This window comes from Dipteris shenzhenensis, chromosome 17, assembly GCF_047967505.1.
Source record: "Dipteris shenzhenensis isolate YYH24624 ecotype China chromosome 17, Dip_SZ_1.0, whole genome shotgun sequence".
NCBI lineage: Eukaryota > Viridiplantae > Streptophyta > Polypodiopsida > Gleicheniales > Dipteridaceae > Dipteris > Dipteris shenzhenensis.
In genome coordinates, this window is record NC_141612.1 from 52,216,705 (window position 1) to 52,242,802 (window position 26,098).

General features: G+C 44.1%; 1 protein-coding gene across 3 annotated transcripts in view; it reads right to left on the minus strand.

Moving 5' to 3' along the window:
- Positions 1–10,173: 10,173 nt before the first annotated feature.
- Positions 10,174–26,098, minus strand: part of LOC147892277 (alpha/beta-Hydrolases superfamily protein) — a 133,650-nt gene continuing 117,725 nt past the window's right edge. For all 3 annotated transcript variants that reach the window (XM_087388193.1, XM_087388191.1, XM_087388192.1), the window contains exon 12: positions 10,174–11,071. In XM_087388193.1, coding sequence (XP_087244319.1) covers positions 10,694–11,071 — 378 coding nt within the window. In that variant the 3' untranslated portion in view covers positions 10,174–10,693. The remainder of the gene's footprint in view (positions 11,072–26,098) is intronic.

Below are 26,098 nucleotides of genomic sequence, written 5' to 3' on the forward strand. Positions count from 1 at the left end.
CACGCATCATTTGGGTGAACCTACTATTATGCAGAACTAGAAGAGAGGATCGACCCAACTTACATGCCACTACGACGATGATGGAGGTTGTCCAATTTTGAAAAGAGTTTGGAAACTTTTTTCGATTTGACTTTCGAGAGTTTGGCTCTTTCTTAGCCCTGGCTGCTCCAATGAAAGAGTTTAACAATACTTTCGCCTCAGTCCCTAATTCTATAGTGGTTGCTTTGATGCATTTCTTTCGATTGCTAATCCTTTTGCTGAGGGACGTACACTTGCTCTGCTGGCCAAGGAGCATCATCAACATCTTCGAACCAAAATTGTATTAAACTTGAATGAGGTTCCCTTATTCCCTCATGTCATGCGCCTCTATGTATGTGTCCACAATCTTCATGGTCACCATATTCAGATATGTTCGAGACACATTTTGAAAGCCGCTCCATCCATTTTGCTGCATCTTTCACATAACCTTTGATCGGTACTACATCATGAACAATGCCCTCAAAACCAACATCATGCACATAACACAACCCAGGGATGGATTGTGAATAGGAAGGGGGCATGTTAGCCGCCACCATAGGTAATAGTTCATGTACCATGTAAAATAAGCAAAGATACAGGAGAGAGCGTGAGGATTAGAATAAGATATTTGCCTTGGAGTCGAATGAGACCAAGCAGTTGTAAAATGTGAATGAGAGAGGTACATGAGGGTACAAGGGTTAGCATCCCTCTCTCTTTCTCCCTCGTGGAATCACTCACACACAATCTGGTAGACACTTGGGTGACACAAGCATGTGGCTTGCACACATGAAGCTCTCACAAGGAGTTGTTTGAGAGTAGAGGGTTCGACAACATTCTTCCAAGATCCCCATTACACGTGAGTGATCGCCTAGACTACACACAAGTTTCCTTTTGATTTTATGCCTAACATGAGTGATTTGATCCTTCTCAAGTGCCAATGCATCTTAACATGCCCAAATCTCAACTTCAAATCTATGGCAAGAGCTCTACTACTGTAGATGGGATTTGATGAGCCAATGTGCCAAAGGCTATGACTCCTTGCAACAATTCATTAGGGTTGTAGGCTGGCACATTTCGACAACCAAGCCCCCCCATTCGCCAAGTGCCTTGCAATCCCATCCTGGAGAGACATTGGAATAGCTGCGAATACATTAAACATTTATGGGATGGTGGGTCGAGGAACTGTAGGACGTATACAATCCTTCTAGATGATGAGCTCTATAGATGGAGGACAACGTCAACAATGCCTTGCTCTAAATCAGGATTGGATCAACAATCCATTCATGGTTGAGGACCTCATAGCGTGGCTTCAGTACCCTTTGGATGATTCCTTCGAGAGAAGATATCGCTTTGATGTTCATTCACGCTTGTTTGTGTGCTATTTGTTGTAACATTGAAATAGAAATGGGGAGCGTTTCCTAAATCCTAAAATCTCATGTGCTTGGATCCAAAATTGTGCTTGGATGTTCATTCACGCTTGTTTGTGTGCTATTTGTTGTAACATTGAAATAGAAACGGGGAGCGTTTCCTAAATCCTAAAATCTCATGTGCTTGGATCCAAAATCCTAAAATCTCATGAGCTTAGCTCTTGGTATCTACATGTAGTTGAGGTCACGAGCACGTAAGGTGACTATTCTCTGATGATCAATATACTCCTAAGAAGGTCGTGTAAGTAGATGTATTGCAGTTGTATGGTATGAGCCTGTGTGGCTTTCTGTAATCATTGAAAAAGAGTAGCAAGCCTCGTAGGGATGAGCTAGGTGTTTAATGAAGTTTGAACTAATTTTCATGAGAGTTGTCGAGTCATTTGATGCCATGGTTTCTCTCTAGTTCATGGGCTTGTGATCTCAATTATGAAATAAATTGTTTGCCCAAGTTTATTGTAGGCATCAATTTGGTTGAGGCACTAAGTCATCAGTTCAGAGAAATTCCCTAAGTGTTTAGCATGGCACGACAATGTAGGGAAGTGATGGCATGGTGGTATGCCTGAGGCAGAGTGGCACCTTTGGCATGCTATTTGCGGTGGTGCATGGCATGGTGCCTAGGGTCAATGGTAAGTGGGTTCGAGAGCCGCAATGAACATGACATGTAGAGCAAAGGCATCGGTGGTTCACCCAAGGGTCATGGCATTGTGCTCAACGTGGTGGTTGTTGGAGAAAAGGAGTCAATGGAGGTGACGCATGCCTCATGGTCTCCCATAGCATTCCCCTCTCATCCCCTTTTGTTCTCTCTCTCCCCACTCCCCTTTTTCTTCCCACCCCTTCGCCCTTACATTCCATCTTCCACCACCCTCACGACCACCCCCCGGCCCCTTGTTTTCCATTCCATAACCTCACCCTAGCCACGCTTGGAGGACAAGTATCTGAACGATTTGCCCATAGTTCAAGTCTTTGGATTCTACTTCCAACTCTCTTCCTCGATTTCGCAATGACAAATCTTGCCAAGCTAGTTCTAGAGGGCTTTGATGTTTTGGGAAACGCACTTGGTCTATGTGTGTGTGGAGGAGAGACTTGCACATAGCTCCATATCTTCCATCGTTTATGGATGCATCATGCATCCCAGGTCTATTTGTCTATTTCCCTACTTCACCTAGCATTTGCCTCACAAAGCCTCCCACTGATCATTGTCACTTGTACCTTCCCCACTCGGGGCTTTTGCCCACAAACCGAGTGCTTGTAGAGCATGGTGAGGACTCAAGTGCTGTCCAACAACCTTTACTAGATGTATAGCAGGGATTTGGGACATGAGGGAATGGTTGAATGCTAGTAGGTTCCATCCTATGAGCACACGACAACATTTGCTTTCACGCTATTGTTCTTCGGCCTTCTGGACACAAGTCTCACATCTAGTCTTCCAAGCTTTGTTTCTATTTTGTAATCAGCTACCACAGGATCCTACGGCTTTGACTCCCTCTGCCTCATCACATCCACTAACCATTGTTGTAGTTGGTCCCTTCATAGTCGCCATGTACACGCTAGGTGCAATGATTGCCTTTCGATCCGTCACTCATGTCCAATCCTTGGCTTCTTCCATTCCCCTGGTTCCCTCCATCAGTACCCCAAAGTTCGAGAGCTTGCACGTAGAAATGAGTCGACACCTAGATGTCTGCATGTCCCAAGGACCACAACGAGGGATTGAGAGAGAAAAAAATGACGCTATTTTACACTACATGTTCTCTTCCCCCACACAACTTGGGCGCTTCAACTGTCTATTTTTCTTAACACACACGGCTTTTTCCCAACAACCACAGCTTACTACACAAAGACGTGCTAATTGGGATGATGGCTAGCAGAGTTGTAAAGGCTAATAGCCTGCCTAGTGGACAACTTTGATGCTGGCAGCATGATGTGCTGCTATTGGTTATGCAGATCTGGAGCACATGACCCCGTTCTTTGTTTCTATACCTTGTGCATTATCCTCAGAGCTCATTTGACATACTGATATATTGGATAGAGGGTCGTCACTGGTGTTGTGGACCGGAATAATGACCCTCCTATCCTTGGTAACCAGAACCTCTAGATACGTTGTTTGCTAGAGAAAACTTTGACCCTCATGGCCCTTGAGCTATCTACTAATCCTCTACGTGAGCTAGCTAAAAAAACTCCTTGGGCTAGAACCGTAAATATGTCTTCGAGTTTTTTGAGATAATCGATTGCGTAGGAGGCATTGTAATGCTCTTTTATTTCGTGTGACCATGTAAGACGAGTATAGGTTGATTCCTTATGTGAATGTAGGAAGGTTTTTGGATAATTATTCTAAAGTTCCACATTACTTTACGAAATTTTTAACAAGGGTACTAATTATGCAAAAAATATGCCTTGCAAGGATGAAGGTGAGCCAAAGGGTGATCAAACATGCAACTCCAATGGATTCTCTATAGATGGAGGTGTTCCCAAGATATGGAGGGTGACTTGACCAAACTAGCTGAACCAAGAGCTACTTCCAGTCACGGGTAGAAAAGGGACACCTAGGAATGTGACCATAAAAATGCCCAAAAACAACATCTAGAATAGCAGGAATCCTATGGCGAAAGGCCAAGATCTAGAATAGCAAGAATCCTATTTCCAAAGGCTTCTATATGAAGGAGAACCTATCACACAAGAAAGCATTATTTTCTAGGTTGTTGTTGCTCCAAAAAGGTAATAGTGTGGCCTTGCAAGCTAATACAAGAATACATATTTTAGGTCAAACCCCCATGAATCTTGGGCATACAAACATAACTATATTTGAGGAGGCGGATTCCCTTTGAATCAATTTTAGTGTGACAAAGACAGCCATAGCCATGGATACAAATATCTCAACATTCAAATAAGGAATAAGAAAAATGGAACTGCACATATGCCATGATAATGGACTACACAATCTGAAGGAGAGCATGAAGTGGCCATGTAGGCAATTTCCAATAATCAATCTTATGAGAGAGCCTTTAAGGCATCCAATATCTCTCTTGTGGCAATGAAATATTCCATCCAATGGGATATTCCAAAGGGTGGGTAGCAAGATGCTAGGCCACAAAAGGTGATACCAATCACAGTGATGCAATGGCAAGAGTTTGGATTTAGTAAAACTCACCTTTAGCCCCAATGCAAGGCCATACAAATGAAGTACATAAATTATGTGCAAAATACCTGACTAAGAGCTCCATAAAAAGAAAAAACAATCATTGCTACTATGAGACAAAGAGATCCATATGCAAACATTGCTACTATGAGAGAAAGAGATCCTTATGCATCAACAGTGGATGAGTAGAAATAGCACATAGCAAGGCACTAAAAGGACATCCTTGATGAATAGATCAACCCAATCTCCAAGAAGAAGAGAGGGAATTAGATAAGAGGCAACATGCTATGCTATCTTCATAAGCTAGTAAAAAAATTTCTACATTTTGGGTCCAAAGCCAAGCGGAGCCATAAAATTCACAATGAAATCCCATCCAATGATGTCAAATTATTTCTCAAGATCCATATGCATGATCAAAACATCTTGGTTTGTGTATTTTGAATCTTTAATTCCAATGTAAGCATTAGAAAGACATGAGTGTAATTGACCTCCCATCCAACAAATGTTCACATAATGGTTTTTTGAGAATCAAACACAACAATCCCCTTTTCCAAGCATCGTTGATCATGTGCAACAAAATAGGGCTCAACTGATCACAAACTTTAGCAAAGAACTTAACAATGAGGCCATCGCACCTCAAGGGTTTGGAGCATCCCAATTGAGACAATGCCACTTTTAGATCTTTATTCTCATATATGTGACTAGGACATTTGAGTTCTTGTGAAAGACCAAAAAAATCTCTTCCTCCCTATCTACAAATGGAACCGCAAGATGAAATCATGGTACACAACTCTTGTTGAATCCATGGAAGATGTGATAAAACAGGACTTAGTGAGTGAGACAGTTTTTAGAGTGGGAGTTTCTATGGCTCTCTAAAAGTGAAAGTGAGAATTGAAAGTGACATTTTCTCTTACCTCTATATATATCCAAAACCTAAAAATAAACAACCCTAAATCCTAAAATTTGATTTTTTTGGGGAAAAATTTAGACATGAAAACAGACTAAAAACATCAAAATAAATTGCACCACATTTTGTATGTCCTCCATTTCTTGAAACAAGAACCTGAAAATGCCAAATAATATAATTCATGCACTAGTCAAACGCATTGTTTAATATCTTCAATGTTGCAAGAGGGATGAAATTGGCACTATGAATGCACTTCGCTACACGTCGGCCAATCTTTTCAACATTTAAGATAAAGATGAAGGACTCTGACATGCCGTCCCCCATGACCGATAGGTGTTCTCACACATCCCTTAGAACCCATTGTGATGTGATAGTCACATTCTTGACATCTCCTTGATCAACATCAATGAATAAACTTACCCCGATATCATCGTCATCGTTAGAATCAAGGGCCACTTGTTTTCTTCCAGCTCCTATATTGAAAAGCTAAATACAACATGTGATGGGATATGTGGTACATAGTTTTTTATCTATGCATATGTATATTTTGAAAACAAGAAACAAAGATATGCAAAGGCATCCAAGTGGCAAGAGTAAAGAAGGGGGAAGAGCAACCTTGCTCTGATACCATGTTAAAATACAGGAAGAAAGTTCACAATGTGGAGAAAGAAACTTGCATGGGAAAGAAAGAGAGAAGATAAGATGGAGGAGACCACACCAGAAAATACAAGTGGTATCGACTCATAGCCTTATAGGATGTCAATTTGGATCCAAATGTGAAATGCATGGCCATGCCCACATCCTTTGCACTCTTGTCCTTGTACGATTGTCCTCGAGTCCACCATGTTGCAATCTGTGTCTTGAAGTTGTGGTGGTACAATGCTTTGCAGATGGCCATAGCTTGACGTTGTCCTTAGAGTGGTTTATGTTGCATTATAACAATACACGTCCTTCTTTCCAAAGAGGATGAATTCTCTTCAGCATGCATTTGCTTACCTAAATCCACATGAATTGCAGTGAACATCCTATAGACAACAAAACCGATTCCCACTCCTCGAAGTTCAAAGGGAATACGTCTTCCATGAATAAGAGCTCCAAATGGACTCATTATGCTTACAGGTTCATGCAAGATATCACCTTTGACTGGTCCTTTAATGACTATCCCATCATTCAAGTGGTAGGTGTAAGGCATCCACTCATCCAATGCATTTTTTGAGTTGTGCAACACACAAGTGGTCACAACCTTGCATGGTCTTGTAGCCTTGTTCCTTACCATGCTTGTAGGGCAATGAAGAGAACGAGGTCACAAAAACAAGAATGGAACTTCAACAAAGGCGGTGCAACTTGGAGGAAGAGAGCAACTTCGATAGAGGCATAGGAGAGAGAGAGAGAGAGAGAGGACGGGTGGAAATGAGGTAGCAAAGCAACAACAAAAGGTGCAGGAGCAGAAGCCAAATTTGGAGGGGTTAGAGAAAGAGGGAGCAGAGGACAAGGATTTGAGGTGAGTGCTCCGCGAAAAGGTATGCTGAGGTGGAAGGTAGGCAGTGCAAAGAGCCCCTATTGGTTGTTCCCCTTACACTAGGGTCCCGAACCCCCCACCTCTGCCCTCTTTAACCCATGTTTGACTCTCCTCCCATGTCCACCTTCCCCAAATGTCATTCAAGGAGGTGGTTGGCCCTTTTGGGCGAATTTGGACTCCCCCCTCTCTTGTAAGTATGCCCCTCTTTCTTTGGTCCATTGCTCTGGTCTAGCTATTTCTCCCTCCACTTTTTGAGTTTTGGGTTCCCCTCTCTTGGATCTGCCCTCTAATACCTTGAAATTAAGAAACACTAATTGGAGGCCCTTTTGAGACCCCATTTCTCCCTTGATGTGTCCACCTACGGGTGGATGTACATCTGCACACAAGCCACATGTTGTCCACCTATTGTGGGCATGTCTACACGCAAGCACTTATTGTGTTTGCTTATAATTATGTGCTCCATGTATAGCCTATAATAGTTCCCCAAATGTGACGACACTTTTAGAATCGGAGTAATAAGGCCTAGGGAAAAGCTTGACATTAAAGGGTGTTTTTCTACATGAACTTTGCTAGATCATCAGGCATAATACCATGCACTTGCTGAATAAAACAAGGTCAATAACCATTGTTGTGGGCTACAAAGAAGTCCAGCTACATCAAGAGACAGTTTGCAAGAAGTGGTTTATAGGTTAGAAATGAAATCCAAGCAAATGCTTAGTGTCCCAATGACGAGCGAATAAGATCAAATATCTATTGAGCCACTAGTGGACATTAGGGAACAAACGACATAGAAGCAAACATGGGATAACTCATAACAACGAATTGAAGCTCCAAGGATGATCATATAAAGAGGAAATGTGGACCTTGGAATGATAAGAGACATGTGCAGCTCAGCGCGGTAAGTAACAGAAAAGGAGTGGCTCACCATTGAGCTACTAAGTTTAATATTAATTAGATGGGATACGAGGATTTTACCCTAGTAACTGAAAGTATGCCTTTATAAGGGATAATCTTGTTAAGAACTTTTACTTGTAAAAGAGCAAGATAGAAAGCTAGACCCACCTATGAGTTGACGCCAAAGGAAAAGGACCACGAACTAGCTACAAACTTAAGCTTCACTACTTCTATGACCTAAATATCCAAGGGGCTAACTACATTACTTCTACTACAAGCAACTAGGACATTAGCAAGGAGGACCAAATGCAAGAACTACCTTTGCCAACCCACCTTGGCAATTGCACGTCAAAATGAGGAATGAGAACACAAGCACCAACAAGAGCTCTTGGAAATAACTCTATAGAAAATTCCACTATTAAAGAAAAGAGAAAAGCAGAGAAAACACACCAGTTGTCACAATCCAAGGAAGTATAAGCACAACCAAACTCAAAGCAAGCACCCAAAATCACAAAGCAAGCACCCAAACTCATTGGGAGGAGTTTAAGATTTTTGCAAATTTGTAGAAATGTTTTCATAGAAGGATCTAAAAATCTATCAAGGATAGAAAAGTCATTGTTTTCTTTTGGCTTTCTATCCATGGGGAGATTGCAATAAATCAATGGAGCTCTAGTGCTTCGCCTTCCTACAGTGTCATGTCTTAGCTAAGGAATCCATTCAACATTGCCTTTGGGAATGCAAGCAAGATGAGAATTAAGAATGGGCTGGATAAGAAATGCTTCGCTATTATGTACGTCCCTCTCCATCCCATCATTTTGAACCCAAAATTATTGACCATACCATATGGATCATATGTGGCCATCATAGCAATGCCACATGATCCACTTTCTATCTAATATACATATGCTCATCATGTTGAACTCATGTGATCCTCCTCATCACAAAACCATGCATTGGAATGTAAAAAAATTGTTTGTATGGGGTGCTTGCGTGTGCGCACGTGTGTGTGTGGGGGGAGGTCGGGTGGGTGTGGGTGTGGGTGTTGGGTGGGTGCTTGTGTGAGTGTGCTTGTGCACGCGTGTGTTTTTGTTTGGGGGTGGGGGGGGAGGGGGAGGTGGTACAATGCAAGAATGTATAGTGTGTGGGTCGATATAATGAGAGAATATACCTAAAGATTGAATCTATGTAATCCGCTAGCGAATTCACACAAAGGAGGCTACATGGAGCATTCGATGGTTATTGGGTGTAGGTTATTTATTCATTGTTGTTGGCTATTGACTGCCATGAGCCATGCGAAGCTCCAAGAGACCTTGTCAATCTCGCACCTCAACCCTTTCCATCAAAAGGACAAGGTTCCGTCATCATTCTTAGGAAGCAAGCAATAAACACCTCCATACAAGGCTCAAGCATTCGCTCCCTCTGAGATCGCTTGACGAACTCTGCGTATCGATTGTTGGAGCATCCCTAATAGACATCTTTACTATTCCTTGGCTTTCTATGCCTGTCGCTAGGGTGCTTCTATGGAGGTTATGTGACCTATTATTCTTGATGGCATCATCGTTTTGCTCCATTGTCCATGTTGATCCTACCACTCTTTTGCATATATCATGAATGTCCTTTTCTAGCGATTGCTCAATATCACATATCTTCTTGCATTGCTTACATATTGAGACATGATGGCCTAATCATACATCACCATACTCTAGCTACAATTGTAAAACATTAGTTTTGATGAGCCGCTATGCGAGAACCATCCATTGCCTATGCTTGGACTTATCTACACTTTGCACCTTCAAATGGACTTTTTCCAATGTCTGAGAAGCTTGATGAAATCCATCACAACAATTTATGTATCCATTGAGTAGTTATCATATTTGGGATCCAAATCATCATTTATTAATTCTCACAACATCCTATTGAATTAGGCATGCTAAACAAAATATATGTCATCAACATTAACTGCGAGTTATTATAGCCTATATATGAATTCCTAGAATAGGCTATTTGCATTTGATTTTCATAACATCATTAATTATAATGCAAAGAATGTGGATGTGTGTATTTTATGTGCACCTATCAATGGGTGCACCACATGGGTGCATGCGTGTGAGCACATCTTTGACTCAGACTCTATGCAAGTGTGCATTACGATGTTGTGCATGTGAGTTCACTAGTTGGCTTGAAATAGAGATACAAAATCGCATACACAAAAATGACCATGTGATTCTTGTCAATTCCAACATAAATTTGAGGTAAATATTGAACATTCATTAATACATTTCACTACGAGTTAGCTCCAGGCAAAAATATACCCTAATAATGCACATACAAAGCCTTTATTACTAAGGCAGAAAACAACCATGGCAACAGTTACTTTTTACAGTGGTAGAGAACCAGAAAGCCATTTTGGCAGATCCAAGAAATAAATGAGTCCATAGTGCATCCCCTTTTTGAGATGCTTCATTGGACACCTAGATCAATCCCACAGCAGAGATCTTTGATCTTCTGACTATTATGTATTTGGTATGAAGGCAAATCCCCCAAGAATATGAGAGAATTTTTCAGAATGTACACGTAACTTTACTAGTGTACAGAGTTTGTCATGCTTGCCAGAATGTCTGCAATTACAAGCTGACAAGGGAAGAAGGTGAGCAAATACTTACAGGCATGGTTGCATTCTTCATGGTAGCAGCAACAGCCTCAATAGAAGCAGCTCTAATGACATGATTCACAGCTGTAGCAGCCCTTTCATTATCAGTCCCTTCTGCACTGGCGAAGCTGTCAATGTCCAGACATCATTTGTCATGTATACCAATTGAACACATGACAGTTGCATGGGCTTTATTAGCATGTGTCTCATTACATCTACTATCATCCACACTAACGCTTGCAATATATTCAATAGACAACTCATGGTAAACTTGACAGTCCTCTGAAATTCTTCCCCGCTTCTCTTGGTCTTCATCAACAGGAACCAAAGTGTCTTTCTTTAAGTATGCTTCCAACTCCTCGTGAGTTGGGAGGATAACATAGTCTATGAATGGGTTATAGAACAGATCAGGTTCTCCAGCATTCAGCCATTGCTTTAGGACACGAAACAGACGCTCCTCACAAAGTAGACCGCGATGATCCCCAGGAATGCCGACTCGTGCCACAGCATCCAAATTATCTGCCTATATAAAGAGTTAAGATATTCAGACCTTGAACGCTCTTTCCCTCTGACATGAAGCAACACAGACATGCTGCAATTAGATTAGACTCAACATTGTGCCACTGTTTCTAGGCATTACATAGAAGTAAAGCTTGCTACAACAGAAAAGAGATTCCAGCGATAAGTACTCATTTTACCTTCCAGCAAAAGCGGTCCATACATTCAAGCTTTGTTCAAGCTTAAAGTGGATGAAGATTACAGACACAATATTTTAAATTACCTTACCATCTTTGTTAGTGTGATGCTTCTAGATTCACAATTGAATGGAAATAAAAATCAATGAGCTTTTGGCTAAGTTTGCAGATGCTTTTCCTTGTGATTTGCTTGATGAAGTTAACAAAGCAGAATATGGGTAATCATTAAATGTTAGATTGCTAGCACTATCTGGGTAATCACTAATAAGGGTCATTTATTTCCAACTACGAAATGCGTTTCTCTTCAATCTTCAGGGTGCATATGTTAGGGCAATGTTTAAGTCACAGGCTGCTAGAACCCTATAGGCCTTGCACAGTAAAAGACCAACCATGAGCAATGGCTCCTGAACTAGGAGGCCCTGGTGACCTAGGCCCAAAAGGTGGCATTGAGTCAGCGGTGATGCCTTAAGCACATCATTGCACGGACATGGATTATTCACCCTCCGAGCAAATCAAAGGTATCCACACAGGTCTCCAGTTTCAGAAGGCATTGCTTACCACCCCAACAGGGGGATAGGATAATGCGGCAGTTATTTTGGACCACAGCCCCAAGTTAGCGGCAGAACAGCTGCAATGTCTACACAATGAAAAGGGATGGGAAGATACCAACCCACAAAAGTTCCTAGATCTAATTGTTGATGGAAGCAACGGAACATGAGGGAATGGAGATGAAGCAAGCTAGAATGAAATTGCAGCAACACAAATGAACTACAAAGCTAGGGTAAGAAAGAAAGAAAGTCTATTTAAAGTCTTCGGAAGACCAAAAAGGGTATATGAGACTAAGAGAAACTGATACAATGAGCTGATAGGTGGAGCCACTAAACGGCCATGAAAACCCAAGACAAATACAAAATCCATAACCTTGCCCTTAACAACGTCAGTATGTAGAAGGGAAAAACTCTCTGAGTGGAAGCCAATGAGAGTGCCAACTCTAGGAGGGGAGCGTCGATGTGCGAGAATGCAAAAGCCCTACGATAGAGCGCAGGTGACTGTCGGCATGTACTGCTCACGGAAGTCTCCTGGTTGTAATCCTGTTGCGAACAAGCGCAACAATCACTCATGTGGGTCGTGCATCAGGTCTGGTAAGCATGGAAGCAAGGTTCCCTAGCATGATCTATGCCTCAATGCATTGGTGAGTCTGACGTATCTCAGACTTTGGCTCGGGTCCCCGTGATTGTCGTCTCCAGGAGTCCTGCTGGTCTATGCGGTCAGGCTGGAAAAACTTGGTGATCATGCTCTGGGTGGAGTCTGGATGTGTGTCATGATCTCCCCTGCGTGCTCTCAGCAACCTCTCCATGTGTCGTACGGCTTCATGAATGAAGGCTGCCAAACATCTCTGGTATGAATAAGATAGGAAAAATGGGGTAGGGAGCCAAAGCCATATCTGAAAAGGCAGTGGTATCGACCTTTGATCTCATAGTATAGCGAGCACCTGAAAGCAAAATGCTCCTCTGACTCAATCTCCTGGGAGTCACACAGGGTACAAATGCAGTCCTCTTTGGGTATGCCCTCCGCTTGACCACTCTCTATACGAAGGCGGTGAGACCCACAACTGAATCTTCATGGAGTGGCAGAGGTGGATCCGTGTATATCCTGGTGGGTCGATGAAGCCCTCCTCTGAGACCTGTAGGCAATGGTCTCTGTAGAAACTGAGCTTCACGGGGAGTGGGAGCTCATGGAGTGCCAACCAAGTCATGCATATGTAACTGCATGAGATCCTATCGGATGACCTGGTTTACCTCGTGATATGTAAGCAAGATACAGGGGGCCTCAACACTATACTGGAATTGGGGTAGACTGTCTATATTGAGCCCAAGGCTCTCAAACCATCTACAAGTACACGCATACCAACACCTCACCTCTGCTGCCAGTGTCATAGAGGAGTGTAAAGCCAACCAAGGAAGCTTGCGTCGTCTTGTGGTGCAAGATTCATACAACTGAATGTGGAAGAGAGATGTGATGACCTGCAATGCTGCATCGGGGCTGCCCCAAACTCAGCTAGAACTATCTAATGTGGAACAAAAGGCTTATTGCGGATCATCCACGAGAGCATAAGAACCTAAAGCCTCTCAACTCGAGCCCACTCCGTCTCTGATAGATCAGGCCCCCAACAAGGGCTTCAATACATACCTACCGGTCATAACAGAGAATCGAAGAGGAGAGACTGATCTGAGGGTCCTAGAAGTGAGAGTGAAAGCACTGTCACTCAAGTCTGGCCAGCACAACATACCTCTGCTCAGCCAAGCCTGTAGTACTAGTCGCATCATAAAGATTGGCAGGACCCCAGGTGGGTGTATCATGGCCTTGGTTTTGCCAAGGTTGACCTTCAAGTCATGTGTCTCACAGAAAGAGTATGTAGTGCGTCTAGGTGTCGCTGGAGTCCCTCTGATGAGGAAGATAGCAGGACCACATCATCTGCATATAGAAATATTTGAAGTAAGAATACCAGCCCCCCTAGGGTCCTGATAAAGGACTCAAGCTCATCTATGTAGAGGCCAAACAACGTTGGTGACAGAGGACAACCTTGTTTGACCCCAATCGTGCTCATGATCTCTGCTGTCCACACTGCATGAGTCCAAACCCTCCCTGAGACTCTCTCATAGAGTGCCATGACTAAGGTACATGATCTCCTGATTGTATCCCAACTCCTGCAAGCGTCTGATGAGTCAGGCTCTCGGCACTGCGTCAAAAGCCTTGCGGAAATCCACAAAGCAACAATATATTATGTCTCCATGCCCTAGCCTCCTCCATGACCCCCCTGAGTGTGAGTATATGGTCCATGGTCCTGTGGTCTACCCAAAAGCCTGCATATCCCATGGCTCTGAAACCCCCTAAAGCTCTGCAACCAAGCTAACCTTTGCGTGGAGTACCGATGCATAGGTATTGGACATAACATGTCCAATCATAATGGCTCATGGGATCTCCTACCATGTGTACGGATGTGATGGTGTCAAGGGTCTTGGGAAGCCTGTGCAAATTGCTCTTTGAAGAGCTTCGCTAAGGTCAGGGCCAGTGTCTATCCCATATGCAATGAATTCAGTGCATAGGCCCTCATGATCTTATGCTCGGCCATTGTGAAACTTCCGGGCTGCATGCTTGACATGACTGGCTATGAGAACTGTGCATGAACTGGGGCGTGGTACATGTGAAAGGTCAGGTGCTGGCCAGTTAGGAACATCGTACAATTTGTGTGCGTAAGAGTGCCAGGTTTTGGTGTCTATGAGAGGGGATGGGGCTCTCGGTTCAAGGAACCTCCGCCAAAAGTCTTTAGAGTTGTATCTCAATAAAAAGTTTAGTAACTCCTCTTCATACCCACGGATGAAATCTTGCTTCTTCCACAAACCAGGCGGCGATACTCGCGTAACGTCTCTACCTCTCCATGAAGATAATGCATGTCGGAGTTGTTGACGTAAAGCCTTACACTCGTCGTCGCACCAACTATTGCATGGTACCAAACCAAGACACCCCGGGGGGGGGGGACACGTGGATCGAGGTGTGTGTGGGAAACTATGTAGGGCTGCCTCATGGAGAGATCATGTGGCCTCATGATCAAGGCGGCCCAGTTCTCTAAGAGCAGTACGCAATCTATGTACCCTAGAATGAATCCTAACTGTGATCATAAGGAATGCAAGAGTATCCGTGAAAGAAACAATTACCACCAGTGGACTACCAAGTATCAACATCACCAACCATTCTATGTAAGCATGTAAGGGAAAGTCACCCCCTCCCTTACAAAAGAGCAAATAAGACCGGGTGCCCTACAAATATCGAAATACATGCTTCACAACCTGCCAATGTCGAGTCTTTGGATTGTGCATAAATGTGCTCAACTAAGGCACAGTTTCAAGACGTGTATTGCATAGATAAATAAGGCATCCCATAGCCTTGCTATAAACAGAGGTATCAAAAGGTTACTGGCATCATGAACAGACAAGCCCCGGCTCCACAGGAGTAGAGATGGGCTTGCAATTCTGAAATTTGAACCATTGCAGGAGCATACCGACGTACTTGGACTACCATAGCCCAATACCTCTATCATCCTGTATAAAATGGATGCCCAAATAGTAGTGAATGTAAGAAAACAATACAACGTCTGTGCTCAACAGATAACAGGATCTCGTATGCAAGAGAGAAAAGCAGATAGTATGGAGAATCAAAAAAATTGATTACTGTAAAACTCATACAATAGATGGCGCTGCCTCCCAACCGTGCGCTCTTGTGTGAGAAGCTTCGATGGCGTGCTGAAAACAGTAGAGGACCGAGGCTGGATGTTAAGAAATCAGGGTTGCTGTAGCCAGTGATGATTATGGGCTTCACGGGCTTGCTCTTATATAGCCACCAGTTGTAGTCGGTTAGACCCAATTGGGAGACCGACCCAATCGACCCAAAACGGCCGATTGGAGGTCGGTCCCTAAATAGGCCATCGACCACACATTAGAACCGTGGCGTAGAATAGAGCAACTAACCTACGGTCCAGAGCCATCCGGGATCATCTGGGGCTCCAAACAGGCCCCGCAACCCGAGAGTGGACTGCCCCGAGAATGCTCCATCTACCCTCAGTGCGGTCAGTCATGGGATGCCTTCCCCTACTTGCATGTAGCCTAGCTGATAGTGTGCTAACTCTATTTGAAGCCGTCCAGCCATCAGCCCACACCTGGCCCCCATCTGGTGTACAAACCAGGACCTACTGGAAAACTGAGCTACTCAAATGCCTTCTCCTCATATGGGGGGCTTACAAGTAGAGTTAGTTGGTTCCTGCGTAGTTACACGAGAGTGGAGCATTGATATCTAACACCCCCCCTCAATGTCCACCCGCAAGTGAACTTACTTTTTCGGCCAAATGCCAAGTCGATGAAGATGCCTCTCCAGCAAGTCTCTTCCAAGAGCCTTCGTGAAGATGTCCGCAGCATTCTCTGTAGTCGGATAGTACACCAAGTCGACCTCTCCATCCATGATGAGCTCGCGTACAAAGTGATATTGAATCTCAATGTGTTTTGTGCGAGCGTGAAACACAGGGTTCTTTGCAATTGCCATGCAACTCTGATTGTCACATGATAACTGCGTAGGCTTGTTCTGCACTGCACCCATGTCCCCTAAAATCCTCCTCAACCACACTGCCTCACGAGAAGCAAAAGATGCTGATTTGTACTCAGCCTTGGTAGAAGAAAGAGCAACTGTGGGTTGCTTCTTACTGACCCATGACACAGCTCCAGATCCAAGTGAGAAACAATAACCTGTCACTCATCTCTTGCTGTCCACGTCTCCTGCCCAATCCGAGTCACGGAATCCGATCAAGATGTTGTCCTTGGTATAGGTAATGCCATAATCAAGTGTGCCTTTGATGTATTTCAGCACCCGCATCCCTGCTTTCCAATGGTCCTCCCGAGGCTTATTGGAAAACCTGCTAAGTACACCAGTCGCAAAGCTGATGTCCGACCGCGTGTTGCACAAGTAAATCAAACTGCCCACAAGCCTTCTGTACTTCGCTTCGTCCACCAGTGGTAATGAATCCTCATTTGAGAGCTTCACGTCAACCTCCATAGGAGCCAACTATCTTGCACTCAGCCATGTCAAATGCCTTCAGTATCTCTCCAACATACTTCAGCTGTGAGATGAAGATCTGTTTTGGCTCTTGCCAAACTTCAATCCCAAATAGAAATGCATCAATCCGAGATCTGTCATTTCAAACTCTCTTCCTAGCAAATGCTTTGTCTGCGAGATCTTCTCTTCATGGTTCCCTGTTATGATAAGGTCGTTCACATAAAGGACCACGATCATACACCTGCCTCCTTCTCTGAAGATATACAAATTTGTATCAGATGGGCTCCTCCTGAACCCGTTTTGTAGAAAGTAGGCATCAATCCGTTGGTACCACGCTCGTGGGACTTGTTTCAACCCGTAAAGTGCCTTCTTCAATTTGCAGACTTTACCTTCTGAACTGGGGATCACAAAACCTAGTGGTTGTTTCACGTATACCTCCTCCTTGAGATCTCCATTCAGAAAGGTGAATTTTACATCCATCTGAAACACGGGCCGACTTTCATGTGCTGCTAAAGCCAAAACACTGCAATTTATGGTTAGTTGAGTTGTGGGAGCAAAAGTATCCTGATAATCAAAACCATGTACTTGTGCGAATCCTTTTGTCACGAGCCGAGCCTTGTACTTATCCAACGTGCCGTCGGACTTGTACTTGGTCTTGTACACCCACTTGGTACCAATTACCTTGCGTTTTGGTGGTCGATCCACAAGGTCCCAAGTGTTGTTCTTCATTATGGAGCCATACTCCGACTGCATAGCCTCCATCCACCATCTATCATCACCCTGTGCCTCTTCAAAACACTTGGGTTCTTCAGCACGGATCACCTCTGTCATCAAAGCGTAGTTGACCAAGTGTTCCTGCGCCCTTCTTTGCTCCTCTAATCTCTTGGACTGGCGGTGTTCCGATGGTTCCTCCTCAATGGCTGGAGATTCTCTGCCGTCCAAAAGCTGCTTTACCCACTTCGGGAATGGTCATTGCCGTTGTGGTTCTGCAGGCTCTTCTTCCTCTTCTTTATCTTGAATCCTCCCAAGCACCGTTGGGGGAGTTCGGTCTACTGTTGGTGGTTGTACTGGATGGATATCCTAGTCCTGGTTGTCTGGAAAGGAAGCATCCTTCTCCAATTGATGCGGCTGTTCTGAGAAGACCACATTGCGACTTACTATTACCTTCTTGGTAACTGGATTATAGAGACGATAACCCTTCACCTCTTCACTGTAGCCCAAGAAAATACACTTCGGCTCTTCAATTCCCATTTGATCCTGTTAGCATCATGGACATGCACAAAACAATCACATCCAAAAACTCTGAAATGTGCAGCTGAAGGTTTCTTACCAAAAAAGGCCTGCATTGGAGTCATCCCGTTCACAGCCTTTGTGTAGCTACGATTCCGAATGTAAACTGCCGTGTTACATGCTTCAGCCCAAAAAGTCTTTAGCAAATCTTTCCCTTTCATCATACTTCTGCCCATTTCGCAGATGACGCGCATCTTGCGCTCTGCTACTCCATTTTGCTGTGGTGTATGTAGCGAGGGTTTCTGCCTCTTGATCCCGTGACTTTTACAGTAACTTCTGAATTCACTTGATGTGAACTCACCACCTCTGTCTGATCTCAACTTTTTCACCTTCCTCCCCGTTTCTTTCTCGAGCATTACATGCCATTCTTTAAACTTACTAAAAGCCTCATCTTTAGTCTTCAGGAAGTATATTCATATTCTTCTACTGTAGTCATCGATCAACGTCATGAAGTAGTAGGAACCACCCAAAGCTTCCGTCTCCATCTTTTCGCAGAGGTCCGTGTGAACGAGCTCTAGAGGAGCCTTTGCCCTGCTCACCTCTTTAGGAAAGGGCTGCCGATGCTGCTTGCCCATCATGCAAGCTTCACATACATCGGACAAATCTGTAATTTCTGGTAGGTCTGCAATCATTCCACTTTTATGCATCTCCTTTAAAGAACTAAGGTTTAGATTACCAAACCTCTCATGCCACAGCTTAGTGTTGTGCTCACATCGGCTCGAGCACTGAAAGCTGAGAGTTCATAGATGTTGTTGCGCTGTGTACCTTTACCAACGACCTTTCCTTGAAGATCCAAAATCTGTACGCCATTCTTATCGAATTGAACTTTGAGGTCTTGATCCGTGATCGCAGAAACGGACAACAAGTTTCTCTTGATATCTGACACATAAAGAACATCGGACAACTGTTTTACAACTCCATCTGACTTGAGAGCAATCGTACCTTTTCCTTTTGCTAGACATTTTGCATCATTGCCGACTGCTACCAGGATGTCATTCCCTACCGGATGTAGAGAGGTATACCAATCCTTACGACTGGTCATGTGACGCGATGCACCACTGTCAATAATCCAAGGTTCATCCGCAGGTACATGAATTACCTCCGTGCAAATCTCCTCAATTGCTACGAACAGCTCTATTGGTGATGCCTGCGCGCTGTTGCTGGACTCTTTCTTTACTCCGTCCTTCTTATCTGCAATCTTCTTTCGGCACTCATTCTACTTGTGCCCTGCCTTGTTACAATAGAAGCGCTTGATCTTCTTCTTTCTCTTTTTATCATCAAAAGAAGATGGGTTACCAAAGTCCTCACCCTTACCTTTCTTTGATCCAGCCGAGAAAGCCGAATCTTCTCCAATCTTGGTCTTTTGACGCATCTCCTCCTCTAAAAGCACCGCGCTGAAATCCTCAAAGTGGAGGGACGAATTTCTGTTCTGCATATTCAGCGCCGTAACAAGACCGTCGTACTTTAGTGAGAGAATCCGTATGCACCTTCGTGCTAGATTCTCGCTGGTGATGGTGATGCCAATCGCAGTCATCTGATCGTGCAGATTCTTCACCTTGGTGATGAACTTCTCTGCTATTTCAGACTCAGACAATTTCTCGTTCGCGAGTTGAGTCTCCAGATTCTGAATCCGCGTCTGATTCGTAGTCTCGTACTGATTTTTCAAGACCGTCCATGCCTCCTCCGCTATGGTAACATGTTGAATTAACGCCATGACAGAGTCACTTACACTGCAGACAATAGAACACAGCGCATCTGCATTTCTTCTTGTCCACGCAAGAATCTCATCCGCAGTTGATACTCTCTGTTGTCCTGCATTGGCTGGATTCGATCTCGCAACCGACTTCACGTCCACCCCAGTAGCAGTATCCCAAAGCTCGTATGCGCTTAGGATGATCTTCATCTTGAACTTCTTGAGTGGATAGTTAGTAGCGTCCAACTTTTCGCTTTCGCCGAACGGTGGGATTCGCAGTCTTGCAAGCTGGGCCATCTCTCACAATTTGCTCGCAAACAGAAACACACTACCAAATCTTCTTGCTAGAGTCCAAGCTCTGATACCATGTAAGAAAATAATACAACATCTGTGCTCAACAGATAACAAGATCTCGTATGCAAGAGAGAAAACCAGATAGTATGGAGAATCAAAAAATTTGATTACTGTAAAACTGATACAATAGATGGCGCTGCCTCCCAACCGTGCGCTCCTGTGTGAGAAGCTTCGATAGCGTGCTGGAAACAGTAGAGGACCGAGGCTGGATGCTAAGGAATCAGGGTTGCTGTAGCCAATGATGATTATGGGCTTCACGGGCTTGCTCTTATATAGCCACCAGTCGTAGTCGGTTAGACCCAATTGGGAGACGACTCAGTCCACCCAAAACGACCGATTGGAGATCGGTCTCGAAATAGGCCACCGACCACACATTAGAACCGTGGCGCAGAATAGAGCAACTAACCTACGGTCTAGAGCCATCCGGGATCATCTGGGGCTCCAAACGAGCCCCGCAACCCGAGAGTGGGCTGCCCCGAGAAATGCTCCATCTACCCTCAGTGCGGTCAGTCATGGGATGCCTTCCCGCACTTGCATGTAGCCTAGTTGGCAGTGTGCCAACTCTATCTGAAGCCGTCCAGCCATCAGGCCACACATGGCCCCCATCTGGTGTCTAAACTAGGACCTACCAGATAACCGAGCTACTCAAATGCCTTCTCCTCATATGGGGGGCTTACAAGTAGAGTTAGCTGGTTCCCGCGTAGTTACACGAGAGTGTAGCATTGATATCTAACATGAATCAACCCCAAATCTAGCATCTCAAACATCTGCTGTAATTCAAACTTACAATCTGTAATTTTTGCAGCATTAGTACCAATGAGCAGCATGTTATCGACATAGAGAATAATTATGAGCAAATCCCCCCCTTCCTTCCTGACATAGAGGGTTCTCTCATGTGGATCTTTGCATATTTTGGCTTCCTTGCTAAGTTCCACAAATTCAATGGGTTGACAAACATAGACCTCCTCCTGAACGTGCCCATTAAAGAATGTAGGTTTAATGTCCAGTTGACGGATCTTCCATTCATGAAATGCAACCAATGCAACTACACACCTAATGGTGGTCATACGAGAAGTGGGGGCAAAGGTTTCATCATAATTTATGCCTTTTTGCTATGCATAGCCCTTTGCCACGAGATGAGCTTTGTACCTATCTATGGAATCATCTGACCTTTATTTAAGCTTGTACACCCACTTCATGCCAATTACCTTCTTGTCAGTAAGCAAGTCCACCAATTCCAAAGTGTGGTTTTTCTTAATGGATTCACTATCACATCCAATGCACATTGTCTCCTGCATCATCAAAACAGTCAGGCTAATCTACCTCAAGTATGCTACTGGGCCAAGCAAACTCAGAGAAATGGGCGTCCCTAGTGTACGGCTATGAAGTGGTGCAGAAAGCTTGTTATTCTCAAGAGTACTAACCTTGCTTCATGCATTGCTGTACTCTCACGTGCAGCGGCATCATCAATTTCTTCCTGAGAAACACGCTCAGCCACAGCCTGAATTGAGGCATCACCCATTGGAATATCTTGCTGAAACTTTTGATTTTCCGTTGGCATATCAGGTGCAGCATCAAAGTAAATGGGTAACAGCCCACCAAAGGGTTCAAAAGGACCCTCGTTTCTGTCAAAAAGCCGGCAAAGGGCAGATCTGCATTTTCAGCAAATATAACATCCCGACTAGTGATAGCCTTCTTGGTCAAGGGATTATAAATTCTATACCCTTGCTTTCACTGTTGTAGCCAATAAAGATGCACTTTTTTGCCTTGTCATCAAGTTTGCCACGCACCTCTTAAGGGACATGTGCATACGCTACACAACCAAATGCACAAAAATAGCACCCATCGGGCTTACAACCAAACCATGCTTGATAAGGTGTCATGACCTTAACATCCGTTGTGGGACATCTGTTCAGAATATGATTCGAACACATGATGGCTTCCATCCAAAATTTGGGTGGCAACCCTTTTGCTTTTAGCAAGCATCTCCCCATCTCCGAAAGTGACAAACATGTTAAGTCATCTATGAATTTAACATAATAAAGATCGACATCCAAGAAACGGAGTGCACATGGGTCCACAAACATCAATATGAATGAGCTGTAATTTTTGGATAGCCTCGACTGCACCATCCTTGGGAAGGGAAAAACGATGCATTTTGCCAAAAATACAGCCCTCACATAAAGGTCATGTACTGTGAACACCCTGCTAAGGAATAGATATCGCTACCAAAGCCTATACTAGAAAGATTCGGTGCTACGATATGCGCTGCAATCGCACGATTCCGCTCAAAAGACATCCAAATCTTGGCTCAACAAGGCATAACCCCAACTGAATGCTTCATTGTAGCTACACAGGCAAACCCCGGTGGCACGAGCACCAACAAACGCAAGCAACGGAGACGGCGGAAATGAACTCCCAGTAACAAATCTCAAAGTTTACTGAACCAAAACCCAAGCAAATGGGCAGCAAAGCCCCTTCAAAAAGAGCTCCAAGATGAGCTCAAAATTATCTCCCACGAACTATATGTGCTGTCCTTCGAGTATGCTTGCCTAAGCAAGAATAAATGGCTGATTTTTATTTCTATTTTGAGAAAAACAGGGAGTCCCCAACTATATGGACTGAAAATGCACCTAAAATTGCAAAATATAGGCTGTCACTGCACAATGCTCACTGAGACAGTTCAACACAGCAAGGAGAGATCTCTAGGAGCCCCAAAACAGTCATGAAAGTGATAGAAAGCTTCAAAACAGTAAAACAGTCCTGAAAAAGACTTGAAATCCATGTCCAACCCTCAAGAAATAGGTGGCCAGCCTAGGAATGACTGCTGCGTTCGAAAATCAGAAAGAAATCCCACAAACAACAGCTAAGTTGGCCGGTTTTTCCCGAAATGAGTCCAAAATGAGGTCGTCCAGCCCAGAAGAAGCTCAAAAAGCCCACTCTCATGCTCAACCAAGGCAATAAAGTTCTTGAAGCATGAAGAAACATCAGACTTGGATTTCAATGCAAAAATCCAAGTGTACCTGGTGAAATCATCAATAAAAGTAACAAAATAGTAGAACCCCCCAAGAGCTGCAACCCTCATGGGTCCACAAACATCACTATGAACCAAATAAAGCTTACGTGAAGCACCAACTCTCCCATCCTTGGGAAACGCAACACGGTGCATCTTACCAAGTAAGCATGGTTTACAAACATGTTTGGTAGGCATATGCAGTTTGGGAAGATCCACAACCATATCTTCCTCATATAACTTCACCAGGGCTCCAAAATTGAGGGGTCCTAACCTCTCATGCCACAAATGAGTATCTGCCATGGTAGAATCAATAGCGAAGGCATGTGCATCGACAAGTGCAGCATCATCATCTGAACATCTGTCATAAGCATCAAGTCTGTAAAGACTGCTAGACAATGTGCCAATCAAAACCAAGGTAGAGGCATGTGTAACATCATTACACTACACACCTCACACCATAAAAAATAACCTGAAAGCCACATGCAGCAAAGACTGAAATAGAAATGAGGTTCTTACGAATGCCTGGAACATAGAGCACAAACTCTAGAGTGACAATAGCACCAGAGACAACTCTATATGATGCATTATTGGCACATGTGACAATGCCCCCTTAGATGTAAGCTCCAATGAGCTGAATAACTTCCTGCAGGAAGTGATGTGCTTACTAGCACCACTATCAAAGGACCAAGCCTCACGAACATCTGAAACTGCCATACAAGCATCATGAACATCAGGATTATACTGACATGTAACCAAGAAAGCCCAATGGTGGTCCATCTCATGGATGCCTATCTCACTAATGTGAAGGATTTGAAGGAGCAGTTGGCTCTGAAAGCGAGCAAATGAGGGCTGAAAATGAGAATTACAGCAAAAGAAGTGCTCCCACGAGGAGGAGAGCACATAGCAATTGAGAGAGAGAGATCCAATGGAGAGAAGCTCGCAGCCCGAGGCAAACGGATGCCAAATGAGGAGGGAAGGGCTCAAAGAGAAGTCTCCGGATCAATTCAGCAGCTCCAAATGGCTCGAAACGTCGGCACGCAGCTCGAGGCAGCTCCAAATTTGCTGGCACACAGCTCAAGGCAGCTCCGAAATGCTGGCACGAAGCTTGAGGCAGCTCCGAAATGCTGGCGTGCAGCTCGAGACAGCTCCGAAATGGTGAAAAATCTGAGAAATCGCTGGCACACACCCCCGAGGCAGCCCGTACTGCAATGAATGTACTGAAATTCTGACAAACCGGACAGAAGTACAAAATTTTCTGACAGATGTACGGATTTCCATACAATTTCTGACGCATGTACGGATTCCCGTACAATTTCTATCGCGTGTTCGGATTTTTTATTTTTTTTGACAGATTCGAAATTCCGTACAGATGCTGTAAATGCTCGCGTGTGGTCGTTTTTTGCTGCAGTAGGCTGGAAAATGCACCAAAAAACAGTTCCCTTCGCGAGAGTTGCTCCAAAGTGCGGACTTCTCGCGACAAAATGAGGTTTTTTGTGACATAAGTGCTTGGAAAGGTCTCAAACACTCGTGGGAGTGTGAAAACCAGCAAGAACGAGAGCTCCAGAGGCTGCCAAACAGCTTGGGAAAGTTGTCAATGGCTGAGAGAATGGATTCCCGACCTACTCTAATACCACTATTGAGTCACTGGCCTCTTGGAGTGGGTTCATTTGTTTCAAAATTTACACACAAAAAGCGAGGAGAAGAGGGTGTTTCTCTAATGTAGTTGACTATCTCATGGGATCTCCTGCCTTCATTTCACATATTAAACATCTGGTTCGCAGGAAGAAGCAAGCTTTCATCCGTAGAAATCAAGAGTCGTCAATAAGCATTTTATTTAGTACTGACGAAGACCCCTTGAGCGGACATTCCCATCCCCTCTCATGGACACCAAAACCTAGCACACTCCTACGCACGCACACTATATTATGTTCCTAACCACAGCACCTGATCTCTCACATGTACCACGCCCCACTTCATGCATGATTTTCACAACCAATGGTGTCAAACACATAGTCCAGAAGCTTCACAACGGCTGAGCGAAAGATCACGAGGGCCTCTACATTGAATTCATTTTTTCTTGCCAGACAGTACTTTCCAGCAAGACTCACAGAGACAGCGGTCGCGGGGAGCCAAGCCAGAGACAGAGACACGTCAAACCCGTCAATGCACTGATCTTGTTTCCATGCTTACTAAACCTGATGTATGACCAGACCTTGCTTCCATGCTTACTAGACCCAATGTACGACCCACGGAGTGATTGTGGCACTTGTTTGCCGCCGCACAAGGCTATAGCCAGGAGACTTCAGCGAGCTGTACACGCCGATAGATACCAGCGCCCTATCACAGGGTCTTTGCAACCTCACACATGGACGTCCCCCTCCTAGGGCTGGCAGTCTCACTGACTTCCACTCAGAGAGTTTTTCCCTTCTATGTACCGACACTATTATGGATAGGGTTATGGATTATGGATTTTGTATTTGTCCTGGATGTTAATGCTCGTTTAGTGGGCTCCACCTATCAATTTCGGTCTCATAGACCCTTTTTGGTCTTCTAAAGACTTTAATAGACATTCTTTCTTTCTATTTGTTCTGAGTGTTGATGCCCGCTTAGTGGCTCCACCCATTAGCTCGTTGTATCAGTTTCTTGTAGTCTCATAGACCCTTTTTGGTCTTCCAAAGGCTTTCAATAAATTTTCACCCCTCAAGTCATTGTATCAGTTGCTTTTAGTCTCATAGACCCTTTTTGGTCTTCTGAAGACTTAAAAGACTTTCTTTCTTTCTGTTTGTTCTGAGTGTTGATGCCCGCTTAGTGGCTCCAACCCTCAGCTCGTTGTATCAGTTTCTTGTAGTCTCATAGACCCTTTTTGGTCTTTCAAAGACTTTTAATAAATTTTCACCCCTC